Source organism: Zerene cesonia, chromosome 15 (assembly GCF_012273895.1).
Source record: "Zerene cesonia ecotype Mississippi chromosome 15, Zerene_cesonia_1.1, whole genome shotgun sequence".
Taxonomy (NCBI): domain Eukaryota; kingdom Metazoa; phylum Arthropoda; class Insecta; order Lepidoptera; family Pieridae; genus Zerene; species Zerene cesonia.
In genome coordinates this window covers 8,910,050-8,933,319 of record NC_052116.1, presented here as the reverse complement: position 1 = coordinate 8,933,319, position 23,270 = coordinate 8,910,050, and the positions used below count along the sequence as shown (strand labels likewise).

General features: G+C 33.7%; 1 protein-coding gene across 1 annotated transcript; it reads left to right on the top strand.

Moving 5' to 3' along the window:
* Positions 1 to 1,135: 1,135 nt before the first annotated feature.
* LOC119832613 (probable 3-hydroxyisobutyrate dehydrogenase, mitochondrial) lies at positions 1,136 to 13,941 on the top strand. The gene is made up of 6 exons (XM_038356296.1): positions 1,136 to 1,329; positions 6,321 to 6,503; positions 7,250 to 7,367; positions 9,391 to 9,601; positions 12,614 to 12,770; positions 13,759 to 13,941. The coding sequence occupies exons 1-6, from the start codon at positions 1,201 to 1,203 to the stop codon at positions 13,918 to 13,920; spliced, it is 960 nt and encodes a 319-aa protein (XP_038212224.1). The 5' UTR covers positions 1,136 to 1,200; the 3' UTR covers positions 13,921 to 13,941.
* The last annotated feature ends 9,329 nt before the right edge of the window (positions 13,942 to 23,270 follow it).

Here is a 23,270-nt window from a genome sequence, read left to right as displayed (position 1 = left end):
GCGGTTATATAAATGAACAAGTGACATTTCATCCGTACTAAAATTATAAATGCGAAAGAAAAACGATTTTGATGAATTTTGGTATGAAGATAGAACTGAACTTAGGAAAGGACATGGGATACTTTTTATCACGAAAAAAAGGGTTGAAGGGCTTGAAATAGGGGATGAAATATTTTATGGAAGTTCCTAATTGTCAAACATAAAATCATGTAAGATTCTTTCACACTTACACCATAAAATTGGTTAATTTTAACAAACAGACTTTGGGAAACACCATAGGCTTATGCGATATAACCGAATGCCCCCGGGCGAAGCCGCGGGCGGAAAGCTAGTAATGTATATAGGTGTGTTCGACCTACGGAGTTATCAATTAGGCTCGTAACACTACTTACTGCAACAATAAGATCATCTCTGTGGGATTGATAAGAGATAAAAATAATAACTATACTCGATTGTAATCCTACTATCCAACTAATATTATAAATGCGAAAGTTTGTAAGGATGGTGTGTTTGTTGCAATTTCACGCAAAAACTACTGAACCGATTGCAATGAAATTTGGTACGTAGATAGCTGAACAAATGGAATAACTTATAGGCAACTTTTTATCCCGATATTCTTACGGGATATGGACTTACGCGTGTGAAACCGCGGGGCGCAGCTAGTAAATAATAATTCTGGTGAAGGCAAATGCGCAGACGTGTATTTCTCGATGACCACACCCACTTATTATACTACGAATTGAAACAAATAGTAAGGTCAAGATTAAAGAGTTTATTTTAGTTTTAGTTGTCATATAATCGTGTGTATATTTAAAAAATCCCACGTGTTCAAAAACGCCCGCCATTAAAAATATACACACATTGATATTGGAAGGAATTACTAGTAATTGATATGTTGATAAATATATTTACTCGACATAATCCATCCTAATTGAAACATATGTTAAGAAGTTAATTAAATTGTATTGTCAATAATTTTCATTTTGTTGAATAATGGTTCAGTAATCTGTCCAAAACGTGGGTGTGGCGACCAAACTAACCTCAAACATACCTGTTATCTAATTAACATTGAAATGAAATCGAAAATGATAATTCGCGTCATTTGAATTTGGAATAATAACAAGAATCGCGCCATTCTGACATTTTATTCAGTCTCAGTGCGTACGCGCCGCGGCCGGTTGTGTTATTAATAAATTCAAAATGGCGGCCCGCGTCAGCCGGTGTTTCTTAACAACAAGCAGGTCGTACAGCTCGAAAAGTGACAAAAATGTGGCTTTCCTTGGCCTTGGGAACATGGGGGGATTTATGGCGGCAAATCTCGTGAAAAAGGTACTGTGTGTATGCTTAATTACATACCTAAATACCTACGTAAATACTACATGTGAATTTAAAATTGTGGCCTCAGTAACCTCGATAAATAATATATATTCTATTCCTATTACATTATGTGCTTATATGATTTAATACTAAAAAAATGAAGCTAAAAAAACTGTACAAAGTGATCCATGTACTTATGTGAATATATTACTTTTGACCACTTATTAATAAATGTCTATCCGGCACCTAATCTTGCTCAGCTTCTGTCAGATTATATGATATGTGAAGTCAGGTAGGTATGTGATGGTGCATAAGTACCACAGTGTCTTAAATGGCTTTATGGTATTATTACATTTCTAATTCCCTTATAATTTTTTCTCTTAAGACAAGAAGCTGATAAGACATCTAGGCCCTACTAAAACGAGATATACATTTTTAGTCTATAGAAAATAGTTATCTAATATCTTGATATGAATACTACATACTCCATTATGAATTACGATGGATAGAAACTAGTACGGTAAACTACTGTATTCTAAGCTTTAAAGTCTCGGGAATATTTGATATGGTTTTGGAAAAATAACAAATAGTTTTGTAAGAGAAAAAAAAATCTCTAAGACAGGACAAAGCTAAAATGTTTTTACAAAATGTACCTTAAATAGACATTGGATTGTAAAAAGCGTAAACCTTTTACTAACTATGGCTTAGGAGGATCATTTTCTTGCAGTACCTGTTCTGTTTGGCTGTATGTCAGTCCACTTTGTCGTAACTTATTCATTTCTGGTTAATGTGCACTTAGCATTGAAGAACTGTTGTGTGATAAAAACGAATAGCAGATGCTTTTTACGAAATTGCCATTATAAGCTGACATGCATGTGGACATGGAAAGCTTTGGTCTGAGGGGAGAAAGTAGATAACATGGAGTAAACAGTCATTGGAACAGATGTGAAATATTTTTGTACCAACATTCAGGCTGTTTTTTGGTTACAAACAGAAAAATATCCTCACAAGTACTTTGTTATTACCGATATTATTAGATAAGTATTAAGTTTATAATTAAGCTGGTTATATCATACTAGCTGCACCGCGCGGTTTCACCCGCGTAAGTCCGTATCCCGTAGGAATATCGGGATAAAGTTGCCTATATGTTAATCGAGTTGTCCAGCTGTCTACGTACCAAATTTCATTGTAATCGGTCCAGTAGTTTTTGCGTGAAAGAGCAACAAACACACACACACATCCTTACAAACTTTCGCATTTATAATATTAGTAGGATTAAGAGTCGAATCGGAGAAATTTCATAACCATAAATGACATACTATTGTCCATTTCCATGGCCCAATTTCTATCTAAATCATTATAAAACGAGCGACACTTCATTATTTACATTAATTTAACCTCATTTGACATGCAAAATTAAAATTCAATGTCAAACGAACCACGTGTTCAAAAACATCTTATATAATCACAAGCTGATACAACAAATTTTTGTCTGCCAGGACACTCTTCTTAATTAGGCTTAAAATGAATAATAGCAAACGACTAACGATTTATTTTCAGGCCTGGGTAGGTCGCAAATGATGAAAATATACGCAAAAAAACATAAAAATCGGTCAAGCTCTATCACAGTTATTTGGTTAAAATATCTTTACACGGAAACGATTCAAATATTATTATATATTCTTCATAATTCTTTTCTACAAAATCCACAAAGGTCCCTGGGGCGGGACTACTCAAATTCTAAAATGGAACAATTCCCTATCAAACACAAAAAAATCACGTCAATCGGATGAATACCCACAGAGCTATCGAGTCACAAAGCCGAAAACAAAAAATTCAAATTTAGAACTTCCTTAATTTTTGGAAAGTCGCTTGAAAACTTACATTGTAATTACATAATAACATATATGTGGCAGTTTGTTGCTAGGCCAAAATTAGGACAAATAAAGGTGGAACAATGCGTATTTCTTATCTGTTAGTATTAACATTACGTAATAAAAAACTTGAGATAACACATTTAATTATATTTGCTTATGTAAAAACCTAATTTGTTTTCTAAACAAATATAATTTTGTGATATTTTTGAATACATAAAAGTACGCTTAGTTTTTAATGTCTTAGATACAATGAATCGTAGTATGGGTATATACGAGTATATGTTTGTTTGTTTGACTGTTACGAACGTGTTTGTTAAAATTGATTACAAAAACAATTCCAATTAATTATCACAAAATTCTAATTATTATTAACGATGACGGAAATAGTTGTTAGCAGAGCACAGTTAACAACATAGGTACTATTCGTATCAAGCTTCTTATTGTATGAATGAAGTAATGAATATTTTAAATAAAAATAATATAAAAACACGTTTTAATGATAGAGTCAATCAAATTTTCTTACTTAGCCTTATACAGAGTTTACGTAGAGATTGTTTAATCCTCGCGATCCTAATCAGAATTATTAGATAAAATCATGAAATAATTGCATTGTCACCGACCTTACAAATGCGATAGTAATTCTGCCTGCCTGAAGATCTGTTATAACATTATTTAAAAGACAGTTGAAGCTCCGAGATAGGGTAAAGGATAGCTTTTATCCCCGAAATTCTAGGAAAGCGGGAACTAACTGTCTATTTTTACCTTCCTCACACGGGCGAAGCCGCGGCCGGGATAGCTACTTTATCATCATTTATTTCTCAAATAATAAAATCTAAAATAAAACGACCAGCGTACTCACGTTCCATTTTAATAAACAAAGACTTAATTCATAATGAAATCAGATCTTGTGGGAGTTGAAAATGTTTAAAGGGCGCAGCTCATAAAATACATTGAATTAAAAATAAAAAACCAAGAAGCTAATTTAACGCTGCTTTCACGGATATTTAAAATTAAAATCTTTTCAATTTATGCAAAGATTATGTTAAATAATGCAGATGGTGCTTTTTGCGTTACATCAAGGTTAGTTAAAGGTTCGCTTTACGAAGATATTGTAATGCATCTGGCGGAACATGGTGATACTGGCGTTCATGAAATGAATGATCATGGATGGAAATTTTTACAATTAAGTAGCTTAGATACAATGTTTTAAGGATTTTAAACGTCACCGCTCTTTCAGTCTACCTATCCGCTCGCTGTAAAGTGTCGGTTTAAATAACGTAAATACCATTTTAATTTGTTAAAAATTTCGTCAATTTCTTAATGTATAATACTCGCGTAAAACCAAAAAATAAAATATTGCATAGTTTATAGTAATGTAATGAAATTGGAAAATGGTTGCCTTTTAATGATTAAAAACTCGCTGATTTTGTCCTTTTATGAAATGCTGATTTCGAATGTTTCATTTCCTTAAATAATATATTCTTTTAACACAAATTTTAATCAGCTTTACTTTGTACACATATCAATTAATTTGGCATTAATTTGTCGAGTTTATCTTATGATCTGATTAGGATTGCCAGCATCAAATTATTTCTTACGTATTCCCTGTATACGAGCAAGTGAGAGAATATTCTTTGACTATCATTAAAGGGTTTTTTTATAATTTTTTTTAATTACTTTTATCATATTGAGAAAATATCCACTTTCTATCAAGATTAATCAACATTGGCGAAATTCGGTCAGGAGGACCATTTTTATCTTACAACTAATTTATTTAATTGTTATGTCTCCGATAAAAAAGTCCGCTGACCCCTCGACATGGATGCAAGCGTGATAATGTTACTATGTATTCATTATTAGGTTATATAATGTTTTGTTGTATTTGCGTGGATTGTAAAATCTATTGTAATGGTATTAGAGTGAAAGTTCTAAACCATTGTAAAGAAGAAATATTTGTATTTTTGTTCGTATGTTTATAATGTCATATGAAAACTACTAGACCGTTTTCAATTCTTTCACCATTTGAAAGCTGTATCTTTACGGAGTGACTTGGCATAAGAACCAAGCGGTCCAAGCAAGCCGAAGCGGATCTCTAGTTTAATATACGTTTATTTATTAGGTAATATATTTTTTATGATGTGTGCGACGACTGTGTATTCTAATGTTATGGCATTGGAGGAAACTTTTCTTAAGATAAAGAGATTATAGAGATGGATGACGCTGAATATTCTTTTTGGCGGTATGCTCTTAAATATTTTTAAAATTGTATTCAATATTTTAGGCGATTATTTATATGTTTCCCTGAAACTGCGTTATAATATATTTATTTTTACGTTAGGGGCTGATTTTTCAATCCATGCTTAACACTTATCTGTCCAATAAAGTATTACACAATAATATGCAAAAAAAGCAGTGGTGGCTCAGTGGTGAGAACCTCGGACTTCAAAATTGATAAGTCGGGGTTCGAGACCGGGCGAGCGTGCAGGAAATAAATTGATTTTTCAATTTATCTGCACATGTAGATAACATTACCACTGCTTAAAACGGTGAAGGGAAACATCGTGAGGAAACCGGCATGTCCGAGAATCGAAAGTTCGACGACATGTGACATCTGCCAACCCGCACTTGGCCAGCGTGGTGGATTATGGCCTGAACCCTCATAGGAGGCCTGTGTCCCAGCAGTGGGAACATATATGCGCTGATGATGATGATGATGATGATGATGACAATAATATGAAAATGTCACCTGAAGAGACGGCTAATAGGAATACATTTTGAAATGGTCGTTAAATAGAATGTTCAACGAATTTATGGTAAATGATTTGAGACTTCAAGTCCATTGTGGATACAGATAATAAACGGTTTTAAAAAACTAACACTCTTTTAAAACAGCATATCAGTGAAATACGTAATTACTGTACCATTATTTGTGTACAATATAAAGCTGTTAATGATTATACTAAAGTTTTTAATATCCTTACAAACTTATAGTTTGTTTGGCTTCATGGCATTTTTTTATATATTCTATTTAGCAAAGTGTTAGCTAAAATGACAATTTTTGAAAATTTAAGTAAAATGGTGTAAAAACGACAATCAGTGACCTATTCCTATCTCCATAATTTCCAGGGTTTCAACGTCCGCGGCTACGATCCATCTAAAGAAGCGCTGAACTCAGCCGCCAAGAACGGAGTATCAAGCGCCAGCTCAATCGCTGCAGCGGTCGATGGGGTTGATGTCGTTGTGTCAATCTTACCCAGTAATAAAGTCGTGCTCGACGCGTACTTGGGGAAGGATGGAGTTGTTGACCATGTGAGTTTGTCTAAATCTATAGTTTGTTAGGTAACTGAAGCTTTTGTCACCCAGGTCGTCTTAGGAATGTGTAGCTAGAAGCTATTATGTAACATAATGCTTTAACGCTAGCTCTGGTTAATGATAAATGTTTAAAGAAAAGGAAAAATATTCCTCACAAGAAACGCGTGGAATGAGCATTAAGATGTAATGTAGATATACATACGTATGTGGAATTAGTTAAAACGCAGTATTTTCGTTATAGATCAAACTTTTTATTCAGTTAATCTTAATGCCTTTGCCGATGCCTTTTATGTAGACATAGAAATAATTTTTTTAGGGTAAACTTTACCTTACCTTCCTTCCTTTTTTTTCTTTTCTTTCCTTCCTTAGGGTTAACTTACCTATAAGGTAAACTTTATTCAATGGGTTATAAAAAAATTACCTTTCAAAGTCATCGATTTATAAATAATCTATTGATAAAGCTTACATTACATGACAGTCAAGAAATACCAAATTTGAGCAGGAGAATTGGTTGTCACAAATCTACACTTGTAATTCGACATATCGAGAAGGAATATTTAGTTTACATCCAAACATTTCATACGTTTAAGCTAGTACGAGAAAGTAAAGACGAGAAATCTAAAAAGGCGCAAGCCCAAACCTGACAGTGTAGTTTCCTTGTAAAATGTATCATCAAATGCATATGTGGGATAGTATACAGTACTCACGGCATGAATAAAAAAATATAATTAATAAATTTCCAGGTGCCCAAAGGATCTCTGCTAATCGACTCCAGCACAGTGGACCCCAACGTGCCGAAACAAATATTCCCTGTTGCGATTGAGAAGGGGAAGGGTTTCATCGATGCTCCAGTTTCAGGAGGTACTAGGTTCAAGTAGGGTTTGAGTTTGTAAGCGCATTTTTAACCGACTCCAAAAAACAGTAATTCAACTGTATTTTTTGTTTGTTACTTCTTACGTTTTATCAGGTGAACCGATTTTTATGATTCTTTTTTTGTTTGAATGCTCGAGCCTTCCAAGTTCCTTTTAAATCTAGTTGAGTTTTGAGAATTTGGAGTTAGTTTAGTTTTTTTTATTATTATATTTTGAAAAAAGTTCTAAAGTGTGTTTTTAGCTGTCAGCCGAAGAGATGCGAAAAACAAAAAAGAGGAAGTTATCTATACTTTATTTTGATCATGATGATTTATTTTGACCCTTTGTTCTCTTGAACGTAATTCCATGTCTTGTCCGGTTTTTTAATAAATTGAATTATAGCCTATTTTTGTAATATGAAGTCTGCTATTAAAACATTTTAGGAATTAAATTTCCGTTCTAGCTACTCCACTACCAATGATACTGCTGTATCTAAGCTCCATTGTATTGTCTCCCCAAATTTATAACACCATAGACACAAATACAAAATGTATTTCTATTCGCGTGTGGTTTCAGTTACTGATAACTGATAATATTGTTTACACAAATTCGAGATAATTCCAATGACTGCGATAACAACGTAATTATGACTAACTTATCATAAGCTGTCGTTTTATGTATTAACTCTGTCTAAATAGACGAATAAATTATTCACAAAACTAATGTAACAGGGACTGCTTAGATGGTTGTGATAAGAGTGAGGTCTCATTATTGGCTGTTATTCGAAGTAGTCTATTTCGATAAGTTCTAAACTCGATTATATTGGTTACATGTATCTTACAATTTCAATTTGCCTGAAGAACTTATTTTTAACACAATAAATCGGCTTCAAATCATATCAAGACCAAATAAAAAACTGTATAGGCATTTAAAATGCTATTAAAAATTATAGAATTCAAAAAATATGAAAAAAAAAGAAATAGAGTCGAATTAATCTTTTCCTTGTTTGAATTCGGTTTAAAAAGCGACTCGATTTTGGTAAATAAAGATGTAATCACTGATAAAGTATATTTTAAATACTGATATCTTTTTTTTCGATAATTATCTAAAGCAATATTAATTAATGTTGCAAGCGTGTGTGACGTTATTGCAGAAAACAAATTATTATTTATCGTTTTGCCTACGCTAATACTGATATAAAATGCATTTATCATATACGAATACATGCGTTATATGATATAACTTTATGCTAATGAGTTGAAACTTATTTAAAAAAATGGGAATATAAGACCAGTGTTTTCTTAATTTTATAGACAATATTATTATAAGAATTAAGAACCTTCTATCGTTTTTAAGAACGTTCTCGAAAAGAAAGGATGACTTAACATTTTTATGGAATGAAATGTTCAAAGCATTAAACAAGGCTTAACTGATAAATTGTGTTTGATGTTTGACTAAGTTGATATTTATACTTCTGGATTGATGTAAACTCTTCTGGCAAAACAAATACACGTCATACTGTTTGCGTCAGTATTATGTTATATAATTAATTATGTTAAGTTCATACTATGATATGTTTTATATCTTGAAGTATCTATGAAAATGCCAAGTAATTTAGAGTATGATGTATATAGATTGTATCGAATATGAAATATCGTATATGAAATAAACGTATTTCATTGAATTTCATTGGAGGCATACGCTTTGCGAATTCTGGGAAAAAGCTTCGCGGGATACATTCGAAAACATTTACTCCATGCATGAATTGTTCTAAAACACCCGTTTCCTCTTCCTCGCCCTTGCCAGTTTATTTCTGATTTCCAGTTGTCAATCCTTATCTAATCCCCCCCCTTAAATGCGGGCAGCGCATTCGCAGAGTCACCACCTGTGCGAATGTTCATGGCCTGTGGTGGTCGCTTACTATCAGGCGAACCACCAGCTCAGTCGCCCGCTATGGCATAAACCAAATGTTCATAAACTTTTATTTAGTTATAAAAGTGTCCGTAAACTACCGTATATCTACTACATTCCAGGTGTGATGGGCGCTCAGAACGCCACACTCGCCTTCATGGCCGGCGGTAGGAAGCAGGACTTCGACCGATCCTTGCCTCTGCTGGAAGCAATGGGAGCAAAGCAGTTCCACTGTGGCGACATCGGCTCTGGACAAGTGGCCAAGCTGGCCAATAACATGCTCATGGGCATCACTGGCATGGCCACTGCTGAGTGCATGAATATGGGTATCAAGTGAGTATTTGGAATAAGAACAGATATATGAAAGTTCTGTTTTATGTAATAGCGCCACCACCCATGAACATTTGCAGAGGTGGGATATGTAAATGTCTTCCTAAAAATGTCTTGTCCGCTTTGGGATGAGGAAATAATTGATGCAACGAAGAAAGGAAATAACTGGGAAGGGTAAGGAAATGGATATGGTCTATATACTTAAGTTACTTTGCCAGGAATGTCTCATTTTCCCGGTGAAATCTAGAACAGATTATCTTTCTCTGATGAAGTTGAATTCAGTCTTCTGAGACATTATTCAAATCACTGCCCAGACTGAAATTTTAGTTTCTTTGAGAGATATCAATAGCGTGCTTGTCCCGATTAAAAAGTTATAGTACCTAATAGAAGTATTTTAAACAAACCTTATCTATTTGGTTAGCCATAAATATATAGCTAACCAAACAGATCAGTTAGCCATATATTTATGGTGTTCTTCAAGCAAGAACGACACACAAACATAATATATCTGTTCATTTTCCCAACCGGTACTTAGAGCATCAACGAAATAAATAATAGCGTCGAACAAATTCCGTACATTCGTCACGTCAAAACAAACGAAGGTCGGGGGAAGTTTGTAATTTGCAAGTGTCCAAGTCACTGCCTCATTATTGTTAATTTGCTCAGCTTTACAATGAAATGTCGGCTTCGTCACGTACTAATGTTAGGCGGTTCGGGGACTTGGCGTGCTTGAGCCCGCTGGGGTGCTTTTTGGTGATTTTCGATTTTCTGTTGTTATTTTCCTCATTGCGTACCGTATTTTTCATCAGTATAATCTGCGAAACACTCACTGATCACTCAATTATAAACTCAAATAGCATTATATATGATATATTTTCTATTATTCAGCTGACATGTCTGGAATCTTTGCAGGAAATTATTGATTTTCAAACTAAGCAAAATTTGTTGTATGCATCCTAACAATCACTAGGACATAATTTTTATCTGGTAACAGGATTCAAACCCTTATTAGGTCCCTAGGCATTTTATTAGGATGCCATCATGTCGTTCTTCCATAGTCCTCATCTTTTGGTTTTATAAAACGATATACTATCTTAACTGTATCTTTATTAAGCTTATTCTTGTCCTGACTATTTTTCATAACTTTTTATTCAATCGTTTTTATGTCTTTAAATTAATAGTAAGTCTACATTCATCCCAATAAAGTACCACCTCAACTCACATTTAAAAGTTTAGTTTTAAAATTTCAATTAGATCCCATAAAATTCAAATTAAGAATTTTCAATTCCCAGAAGATTAAAAATAAACAGACTTTTATGAAATAAGATTTGTTGGTGAACTCAAAGATTGGTTCACGTTAGCCAAAAATAATATTATCAGAAAATATACTAATCCAATGGTAGACAGCTATCAATTAGAACATATTTAAACTTTTAAAGATTAAAAACGCTTAGTTACGCGCAGCTCAAACATTTAGACGGGGTTTTCGTTTGATGGAAACAAAAATAATTTCCTCTCTTGTTTAGAAGCAATTTTGGATGTGACGTTGAGGTGATTGACAAAAATTTGGAATAAAGTTAGTAATAATTTTATCAAAGCTATGTAAAATGAATGATTACAAATTCTTTACCAATATTAAATGTAATCTGATAGTTATATTGATGCATTTGCTAACATAAAACCAATTAAACTAAAATATAACCCTAAAACTTATTCAATATTTGACTTGTTAAACTAATCTTGAACAAAGATTTTATAAAAATGCAAACAAAAGAAATTTAATCGCTGTCGCAAAACTTTTGAACGATATCTAAGATGCGCATTTTATGTAAACGATGAAATATTTTTATAATCAGGTCGTCCAAAGTCAGTCATAACTTATCGATTTCTTTACTTTTATCAGTGAAAGGAGTTTGAGTCAGGCTAGACCCAACATTGACATCGGTGTTGTGTTCAATTTTATACCGTAACTTGTTAACAATAAGGTTCAAGATACATTGAATCGTAGGTAATTCCCTGATCACAGAGATAGGATAATGTCAAACGAATTGCGACCTTATTGGGAGTTGTAAGGGTGTATTATAGGTTGCGTTTGTTCCAAGTTCAGTCGGCAAGGCTCAAAGAGTATCTTCGAAAGCCCAATCATATTTATATGTAAATCAAAGGGTTGAAGGTTTTTATTAAAGGCGTCGGGGTTTGCGTCATTTCGGTTAAGATTTGCGTAAATCAGAGATTATTTGACTGTTAATCAAAGTTATATTAAGTTACTGAAGTTTTAATCTGGCACCAGTTAAGTTGGAATACTTCTTGAATGACTTACCTACGTACAGACTCAAACTTCTTTGGTTTATTTCTTTGACCTTCTGTGCCTTAAAACATTTATGTTAATAAATTTTTTAAGTATCATTTAATTGTCTTTTGAATTTATCTTTTGTAAATATGCCACAGACATAAATAGAATGAAAAATAAAGTTAAACAGATTTTTTTTGTACTGTAATTCAGTAGTTTTAGGTAAAAGAGTAATAAACATTTATCCATCCATACTTACAAACTTTTGTGTTTATAATATAAGTAGAATGACTACAGTCACGTAAACAACGGAATTATCATCCTCTGTTTGTAATGTGACTATATTGGATTGCTTCATCAATATAACTTCAGCCGTTTCAGTTAAATGAATTTAAATATCCTATATTTTTAATAGTAATATTTTTTAGTTGTCAGTAAAGATACAGATGTCGCTTTTCATAACTTTTCAAAACTGATTTAGCTATCGAATCCTATAAAATGTCGAATCACTTAGAAACGTGACGCATTCGTACGGATTGTGCCTTGATTATTCAATGTCGACCCAACTACCCTCACTTTGTTAAAAGTCTTTGTGACTGGCTTTAATTTGTTATCAACTGACTGTTGTGTAGAATCGCAGTAAATTCTTAATACGAAATAAAAATAATATTAAACACAGCCTTTTAAATGTAACATCATTCACACATCGTCTTTCCACCATCCAGAATGGGTCTAGACCCGAAAGTACTGCTGGATGTTCTAAACAACTCGTCAGCTCGCTCCTGGTCCACGGAGGTGTACTGCCCCGTCCCCGGGCTCGTCCCCACCGCACCTTCCAGCAGGAACTATGATGGCGGCTTCAAGAATGAATTAATGGTTAAGGCGAGTGATTTTTTTTATTTATTTTTTCTCTTTATTCTTCAATCTTTGCTTTTTATTCCATTAAATTTACAGATATCATAACCATTACGAGGCAGTTATTATTATTTTATTAGTTTATTAGTAGAATATACTATTAAAATGACATTATAATTTTAAGTAAGAAAGGACAAAACGACATTTTTTCAATTTAAACAAACTCATTCAGTTTTAGGAAGATTGTAATTTTGCTGGTAATATTTGTAAAAATTGCTATCGGGAATAAATTGATTTGATTTCGTTTGTAGATTAATTTGGGCACCTAATACACAAATAACATATATTCTTTATATACTTAATGCTTTTGGAATTAGATGAACCATTTTTTAGCAAATGAGTTTTTTTATGTCACCGTCGGTAATGGAGCTGGTGGGTCATAAACATTTGGGCAGGCGTAAAGTCGATTGCAGACCATAAGGAAATAATACCCCCCATGATAATAAGTTTTATTTATATATTGTCTTCCTATGTTTTACTAAAACCAAATTGCCTATAATTTTCTCAAACCGTTCAGTATCTTTTGCCCCGATTCTCATTATGTTCTAGAAAAGTCTTACTAATAAATTTGTTACAAATAGATGACTTGAATCTCTCTACACGAAGGGTCATATAATATGATATATCACGTTCTAAAGCCCAGTGGGACTGACGTGTGCTCTTGCTATAATGTTCTTACTTATATACTCATTTCTACGTAATTCTATGAGAATTTAGTTTTTCTAAAATTTAGAATATACATCTATGTATATTATAAAAATGTCTGATTCGAGTTGTGATCAACTTTTATTCTCGTAACTATGTATTTTACTGCGAATTGACAACATAAGAAATTTTTAAAGTATAGAAAAAAATACACGCTTTGCATTCTTTTATATTTTTACCCATGAATCAATTGTAAATTAAGAATAAATCCTAAATTGTCCTCCATAAAGCCTTGGCCTCTCTATTACAGGACTTAGAGTTAGCAAGTGGCATGGCTCTCGGCATCCGGTCACCCATCCCGCTCGGGGCGGTCGCGACGCAGCTTTACCGCATTGTGCAATCCCGCGGCTACGGAGAGAAAGACTTCTCTTTCGTCTATCAGTTACTTAAAGAAGAGAATGCTAAGAAGTAGAATAAATTATTAAATTTTGAATTGTGTTTGTTTTACTTACTTACTTTTTTCTTTGTTTTTGGTGTCTTTGTACTTTGTAAATTAGCCTTTATGAATCTAAACGAATATTTTAAAGAGGAAATGATTCGATTTGTCGTTTGATCGTTTATCACGATTTAATCCAAAAATAGTCCATGTTTTTTACGACTTATTACCCTATTAAAAACTTCATCATTGCCGAGTAATTAGTCATCATTTATTCATGTAAAGAATCATCATTATATAGTTTTAACATTTCGCACTGGTTTTATTAAAATCCATTCGATATGTTTACAGATTTCATAGAAATATTTTATTCTAAAGTATTTTGCTATTGATATTATCACGATAGCGAACTTTTTGTTTTATCTAACCCAGTTTCCCATTAGAAATGCAATATCATCCACCGGCACTGCGAACTAAAAACAATATTTCACAAGATAGCACAGAAATAACAGTAAAAGTGTAGCCAGATTCGCAAGACGGGCCTTTTTCAAACGTCAACATATTTCCACAAATAAAAAAGCGGTGACCGCTGAATTGCGACATTTTTAATTTCCCGCCAGAGCTTAGAATGGCGGCCATATTGGATTTTTTTGTGGAAAAAATCGAAAGGACAATAGCACGGCCGGCTCGTTCCGACATAATCATATTTTTCCGTACAAAAGAGTTCTTATAATAATGTGGTGGAATTATACAAGTCAAGCGGTCGCAGATTTCGGCCCTTTGGGTTTTACGCAGTAATGTGGGGAATAATTCTCTTCCAGTGTCCTAGTTAATGCTGATTAATGATGTGCTATTGTTTATGTTTTTTTGAGCTTGATGAATTGTGTGATGTATGAACTCGGTTTATACTTAAAGAAAAGGCTTAGAATGCAAAAAAACTTTCGTATGTTGGATTATTTGACCCACATGTTGTCTAATAAACTGATCTTACGTAGTAGCTATTTCATGAACGATGGCTGAACTGATTATATGATATGTTTACACTACATGATACTACTGGAATTGATGGACCAATCAATATAGTCTTAAAATATATTAAATTATGCATTTTTCCTAAAACCTGCCGTTTTCCACAGAACATAATATAAAAGCCCGCCAAAATGTCAGTTCAACCCCAAAAGCACAGATTCCCTAATGCTTTATTTGTAAAACACTGCAGACGGTAAAGTTTTACGGTTCGTAAAAAGTTGGTATAAACGGTCAGTATTCAGCCGGGATTGCTCTTTATTATTGTAGTGGGTTTTGGAATTATAAATGCTTAGAATTATGAATGACTGGTAATTGAAAGTACAGTGAGCTAATGGCTAAGAATATTATGTATTAACGTCAAAATATGACTGGAAAACTAAACATACATTAAATACATATGGTAATTTATCTCTGATCTGCGTGAAATGGATATATGGATACATTTTTTATGTCATATATATTTTTATGTGTATTTTTATGTCAGAGTCGGCAATGGAGCTGGTGGGTCGCTTCATAGTAAGCGCCACCAACGCCCATGAATATTTGGAAAGGCGACAAATGGATTGCCGACTTCAAATTGGAATGGGATTTAATGGAAGGATTGACGAAAGAAATAAAAGAAAGGACAAGGAAGGGCAAGGAAAAGGATGTGGGCCTCCGGCTCGTCCACCCAACGAACGAAACACAGCAGTATGCTATTTCACGTCGGTCTTCTGTGGGCGTACTTCCTTGTGCGAGCTGGCCTAATTCGTGCCGAAGCGTGCTCAACTACCTCATACAAAGTAATTTAATTGAAAACAAATATAAAATAACTAATATTTCATATAGATATTTAATTCCAAAGTAATAGTCGTACATTTCAGAAATTTGAATATTTGATATCTTAAATTTTCACGTGAACGCCAGATTTTTCACGGTGGCGGACACAATTCATCTACAATTACTCTAAAATCTAATCTCGAGCTAATATTCGAGTCACGTAAGCTATCTCACAAAGGAAAATTAAGGGAGTTTGTGCAAAAATGTTCAACCTTCCACGGGAGCACGTTTCATATAGAATGTGTATTGTATTATTTGCTGGTATTGCAAAAGCGTTGGTATGCGGAGTCGAAATCTGTTTAAAAAATATCTACTTTTAGCGGGAAATAAATAATTTCATTATTTCCCGGTAAAAGTAAAATAAAATTTACGATTTCCCGATTACTAAATATAATTAGGATGGATAATTCATTTTTTCATTGCGCGAACGAAGAAATAGATATTATAATATTATCTATTGCTTCCGTTTCCCAGTGACGTCATAACAGTTCCCCAACCTCATACAAATGTCTGCCCTCTTTTTCACTGCTTTGAAATTTTGATTTCCCGTAACTAAATCTTTGTTTTTCAAGTTGAATCTATATGAATGATTAATTAATCAAATTCATTCGGCTGCTTTGATACGAAATTATTAACACACACATACATATAAAATTTCGATTTTACAATATGTATTTAAAATTATTGTAATCTGCTTTAAGCCGTTTACGTACTAATTTTGCTAATACATATTAGTGTTTTGGTAAAACCTTTATTCATTTTTAATAAGATATATTTTGCATCCGGAATTCACCGACTATATACCAAAAGTTACTTATGACGTCACCTGGTCAGTCTCCTCACGTGTGGCCTGCCTATTACCATTCAGTAGCTCTCCCAGCTTATATATTATTTCAGATCCAGTCAGTATGAACGCGCCTAATGTACTAAGTAAAGTGTATTGGTAAAATTTAAATCGCATTCCGCTCACGATCAGCCATTACTCGCTGACAGTGACTTCCAATTTCCCGCCAAATTGTATTAAAAAGAAACAGAAAACATCTAATTACAATACGAAATGCTTGCTTAATCATTGGATATACGGTTCAAATTTGAGCTGAGCGTTTGGTTTATAGGCCCTTTCGTGGGGAGGTGGTGGGAATTTTAAAATTTCGTGTTTAAGTGAAATTTTATTTGTAATACCTACGTACTTTTATTGGGCGGCATCCAAATCGTTATAATGCCGCTTTATTTCTGATGCGTCGGTTATGAATATTTATTATTCGTTATTCAGTTTTATTGCCTTTTTTGTCATGTCATACGTGCTCTATTTTGAATTATAATATTTAATTTAGGACATTTCAACAATTAAGAATAATGTCTATTGAATTCTTATAAGATAAAATTCTTATTTCCGATTATGTATTTTTGGTAAAGTATATTTAATAAACAAGCTGTTTATACATAAAATATGCAAAGATAAGTTCTGTTCCATATCATATCTTACATGGAATACAATTATAGCTGAGAGAACATTTTTTTTTATGATAGCTTATTAGTTTCCACTAATTATTTATACTTATACGTAACCTTTTTTACCAAAATTCATAAGGAAATTCTATTTTCCGTTATTAAATACTTTTCTATATTTATACATTGTTATTTTTATTGGCTTGTAGTGTTAAATAATCATTCTAGCCTCTATCTTTAAACATTAGATTCGCATGCCTGATTTACGAAATTCGGCCTCAACTAATTCTCTCCACATATGCCTCAGTAGTGTAGTCTAATCATATTTCTGCAAGCTTAAACGGATACAGTGTTCGGTGCGAGGTTTGTGAAATTTTGATCAGTTCTGATATGCCCTGTGAGCCGAGCTTAACTTTGTGGATTCGCGCCAAATCTGAAAGCTAGTCCGGGCCCCGGTTATGTGGTTTACCTATTTCAATATGTAGATGCAATCCCTCAAATTATGTTTAGGTTGTCGGTGGAATGGGGAAAGAGAGGATGGTTTATTTATACGAATTATGAAGCGTTTAACGCGATTGCTCCCTTGATTTATCTATGAGTGTGCTTGGTGTGCTTGGTGTTATTCTAAGCGAGTAAGAATTAGTGGATTTTGTTTAGATTGTCTGCGGGATGTATCCGAAAAATCGGGGTCTGGGACACAGAATGTCGATCCATTATTAACTCCGCAGGGAACACCGATTGTCTATAATGAAACTTTTTCATAGTTTATATGGTTGTGTGTAGGCATGCAAGGTTCCAAACCAGCAAAATGCTAGAACGTTATGCTATTGTGATAATGTTTGAGCTACCGTTATGATTATCATCATATAATGATCGCACGCTTGTTAAATACCCAATTGCAGCATGAAAATTTGGTGATCCCAGCACGATGTTTCGTCCACACTTCCAAACATGTAATAACTTCTTACATTGATTCGTAAAATACCGTTTTATGGTTATATTCAGTTCTTGGTGGCTGCGTCCCCTATACCACGTTTCTACACATCCATTTTCGAACTAAACTGTTCACGACAAAAAGAATGCTAAAATCGTCGCCGTGTGCCAGAAATCTGGAAATGTGACATCATGTAACCGCGTCACGTGCGATCTCTTTTCGTCTTCAAGCGTGTTGAGGTTATTCATTTATACCATACAATTTAGTGGTAGTTTTGTGAGACAAAGATGCGACTATTGCATGCAAGTAGGCTCGATGCTACGAGTGTATTTTAAACGCCTAGTTGTATTTGATTGGTGAAGCCTTGAGTGTGTTGGCGTATTAAATTTATGTCGTTGAATGTTTTTTGTGACTACGAAATTATGTGAAATTATATGAATAAATTAATAGCGGAAATGAAAAAAACTATTTTTTATGTGTGTCTAGATATCATATTACGTGGTTTGCTAAGTTTGAGACTAGATGGCGCTGTGAAAGTATGAATTAATTTACCATTACAATTAATTAAGAATCATGTGTAAAGAAAAATAAATTAATTTAGTATCTTAACCCGTAGGCTACTCTCGTGTGAGCGTTAAGTTTTTCATGATCTATCTACACTTATAATAAAAAGGAACAGTTTGTTTGAACGCGCTGATCTCTGGAATTAATAAGCCGATTTCTGAAATCCTTTCACCGTTGGATTTGTATGTGTGCTATAAACTAAATTTGTCCCGGCAGCATAAGTCTGTATCCCGAAGGAATATCGGGCTAAAATGTACGTACAAACGTACCAAATTTCATTTTTCCGTTAAAGAGTAACAAACATCCATCCATGCATACATAAATACATCCATACTGACAAACATTCGCGTTTATAATATTAGTAGGATAAAATCTATTAAGCTACTCCGAATTTAACAGGTGCGAAGCTAGTCTCCAATAAATATAGTGTCTTTTTAATTGATCCAGTTTTAAAAGACTTGGGGGCGTCCATAATTTATGGACGCCCCCTAACAAGCAATACAACAAAATTTATTTCCATCCAAAGAATTGTAACTTCAGTAGGTAATCTCGTTGCAAAAAATTTGATTAACAAAAAGAACTCGTAACTAAATTTTCAGTTTGCAAACTCGCGAAATGATGTATTTAAAAAGTTCTTATGGATATTATTTTAAGTTATTTCATATTCCGTGTGGCCTCGGCTACTTATATTTCTTGGCCCCTACCATGAGATACTTCTTGGATTATAATTTGGTTTATACCTTCGTTTTGTTTAAATATGGAATACGAAAATAATGTCAAAATCAAGTGTCATGATGTATGTTTCCAATGAACTCCTCACCAACTCAATCGATTTTGATTAAATTTGGCGTTTGATGTGTAATTTGGTCCAACTTATGATACAGGATAGTTTTTATTTCGATTAATTATCCTAATAATTTATAATCTTAATATTTTTAATTATTACTTAGCCACAACGTGGCCGGGTATGCTATACTTTATGTTAATTCATATCATCCATACATTATGTAGTAAACTACAAGGTATGACAGATGTTAGAACGAGAGTATTTTTAATAATATGCTCCTATTGAAATGTTGTTGGAATGGATCGGATCAAGTACGCACTTACGCTGATCTTGTAGTACAAGACGGTACGCAGAGAAAGCATGGAAGTCCTGTACTATATGTAACATGGCCTTAAAATAGAACGCTCTCACGCGCTCTGACTACGCGTTCTGTTTGACGTAGCCATTAGTATACATAATTATACTGGTATAAGATACGTATTTATTCAATATGTAGTTACACAATTCAGTAAAAGTTAGTTGAAGGGATTGTTTGTTATTTTCCAGTATGGTTGATAAAGTTAACATATAAATAACTCTATGATTGAATATTTTTTTAACGTGCACATTATTTTGTTCGAGTTCGTGTCGAGTTACTTTTCCGTGCTCGAGTACACGTGGTAGGGGTTATGATTCGCGTTATTTCAGTCACGGATTTACGGCTCCTTTGGAATAAGACAAACGATTCGTTCGCGGACAAGCAAATTTCGTAGGTAACAAAAAATTATCCGAGTGTACCATCTAACGGCCAATTTGTCGCATTCCGGAGGAATTTTCGTTTGGACGAATCTTTTAATTTCGTAAGATTCAGCTGTTACCCAGGCAGAAGTGTTTTTAATGTTTGAATTAGTTTAATAATATTGAAACTGAATGTCATGCAATACTGTATTTACATATGATAAAATATTTTCTAGAACATTCCTGTACATTAAATTTTCTTAAAGGACTAAATTCTATGCAATATAAATATGTTCAGTGTATGCACCTCATAATATCCAAACATAATAAATATGGACGAACAAAATCATTTTTCATTTTCCCTAATTTTATCTCGTATCGTATTAATTAAAAAATATATGTTCCTCTTTATTATATAAATTAAAAAATATATGTTCCTCTTTATTATATAAATTAAAAAATATATGTTCCTCTTTATTATATACTAGCTGTTGCCAGCGGCTTCGTTAAATTCCGAGTAATTTCATAGATGTTATTATACCTTCCTCTTGAATCACTCTATCCATTAATAAAAACCCTATCAAAATCCGTTGTTTTAAAGATTTTAGCATACATAGGGACAGAGAAAGTGACTTTGTTTTATACTATGTAGTGAACTTTAACTCCTATGAATCCTTATGAATCAACAATAATAATTCTTTTTGTACACAAGAGAGGACAACAAGAGGAGAAGAGACCTACAAGAGATGTCAGCGATGTCTGAGGCTAAATACAGCTCCAGATTGAAATATGGGACCAAATCATAACATTATCGCATCAAACGCAATGGGTATCACGCCAGTCGATTGAAAAACCATAAAGTTATGGAGTAAGAAACAAAAAAATGCACTCGAAGTGTTTAACGAAAGATAAAAATATAGATATTATACGAGTAAAGGATAAATTAATGTATTTGGCCAGAAAACACACTCAGTAACTCATTTGACAGCGCAATATGATAACCTCATTTGAGAGACATTCAATTTATTTCCAGCCTCAGACCATTATGTATTCAAGAGGTGACATTTACGTATATCTTTGGGTTATTTGGGAATTATATTTTGTATCTATTATTTTTAAGCGGCGTCCGAATGACTTGTTCGTTTGTTGTTTTTTATAATAATAAAAACTATCTCGTTTCATTACACGCCCCGCCTTCGCCCGTGATACATATACAGCCTTTAGCCTTCTTCAATAAATGGGCTATCTAATACTGAAAGAATTTTTCAAATCGGACCATTACTTCCTGAGATTAGTGCGTTCAAACAAACAAATAAACAAACTCTTCAACTTTATAATATTAGTATAGATAAAATGTATAAATAAAAAACACATAAACATGTAACTTTTCATAATTTTCACCACAGATACAAAACATACGAATGAAAATCTACAATAATAATTCCTCAATAATCGGTTCATCCAGTTAAACCACCGACGTAACACAAAAAATACAGTCGCCTTGAACCTCCTTTGTCGAAGTCGGTTGGAAACACATGGAAATGAAGCATAAAACCAACATAGGGGCAGGCTCCAAATGGCCCCTAAATTAAAAGCAACCCGTGTCATACATACGGAGACATCCAATTTGTTGGTACGGGGACGGAAAAATTGAAAATAAATTGATGCGTAACTCGAGCGTGCTGGAGCCAATGGCTGCTGTTTGGTAAGGGTAAGAATCCTGACTTGATTTCATGCGGTCTAAGAATATTTCATTGAATTATATGCTAATAGCTTCCATGTTTAATTAAATTATATTTCGTATATGGGATTCGAGCATGAATCGGCATGAGTTGGAACTGATCGCACCGGAGAAGTACAACACCATTACGGTGAGTGGGGGAGCTGGAGGTCCATTTCCGTTTCCCCACCCTTCCCAGTCCTTTTCTTTCCAGTCGTCAATCCTTTCCTTATACCTGAGCCCTTTAAAGCAGACGGCGCAATCACAGATGTCTGAGTCTCTGTGAACGTTCAAGGACGGCAGTGATCGCTTACCCCGCTATGATATAAAAAATTGAGCGTCCATGCCATATAAGTGTATAATCTTTGGTCCAAACTATTAGAGTTCTATGACTAAGTCATCTGTGTATATGATAACAAATAAATGTAATAAAAAGATTTATGTAATTGCATTTTAAAAAACCTACAAAAGATAATTCTAATACAAAATGTTCTCCCCAGAACTCAAACTGATCGTGAAATTGAAAAAAACATATTATACGGATTGAGATTTCCGAACTTCCAAAGTGGATAATCGATTTTCCGTGCAATATGTCGGAAAAATAAGTCGAAAAAGGCGGTTGCCGACACGTGCGACCTCCATAATGAGCAATTAGTCGCCGCGTGACGTTTCACGTTAGGGCGAGTTTACATTCGCGACTTTTCTTATAAAGGGGTAGCTATATTATATTTTGGATAGATATTTATTTATTGCTTTAGTTTACTCATACTTATGTCTCTGTTATAATGGTTAATTAAGAATAAGTTTCCTTTACGATATTATTAGCTTTTGCTTGAATTCGAATCAGTTGAATAGATGTTATTATACACATAAATCTTCCTCTTGAATTACTGTATCTATTAAATAAATCTCATCAAAATCCGTTGTGCAGTTTTAACGATATACATACACACAAAGGAACAGACGCAGCAAGCGACTATGCTTATTTCTATGTAGTGATACTTTAAATGTAATTACTACATAATATATAATTTATAAAAGACAGACGATGATAAGACAGATAAGATGATAGTTAAGAGCGTGCAATAAAAAAACAGATTTTCCAATGTGCCTACATAATTTATATCAAAACTGTATGAAACGGTGATGGAAAACATCCTGAAGAAACCGGCATATCGAAGAATCAAAAAAGTTCGACGACATGTGACATCCGCCAACACGCACTTGGCCAGCCTGGTGGATTTTGGTCTGCACTATAGGAGGCCCGAGACCATGCAGCGGGAACATGCCTCAGCTGATGATGATGATGATGATAAGACTGTTGAAGTGACCCAGTAAGCATGAATCCAAAAATCTCCATCTAGCTG

Coding starts and splice junctions, on each gene's coding strand:
- LOC119832613 (XM_038356296.1), top strand. CDS start 1,201: ATGGCGGCCCGCGTCAGCCGGTGTTTCTTAACAACAAGCAGGTCGTAC. Junction 1,330..6,320: donor CGGCAAATCTCGTGAAAAAG/GTACTGTGTGTA, acceptor CATAATTTCCAG/GGTTTCAACGTCCGCGGCTA. Junction 7,368..9,390: donor CGATGCTCCAGTTTCAGGAG/GTACTAGGTTCA, acceptor ACTACATTCCAG/GTGTGATGGGCGCTCAGAAC.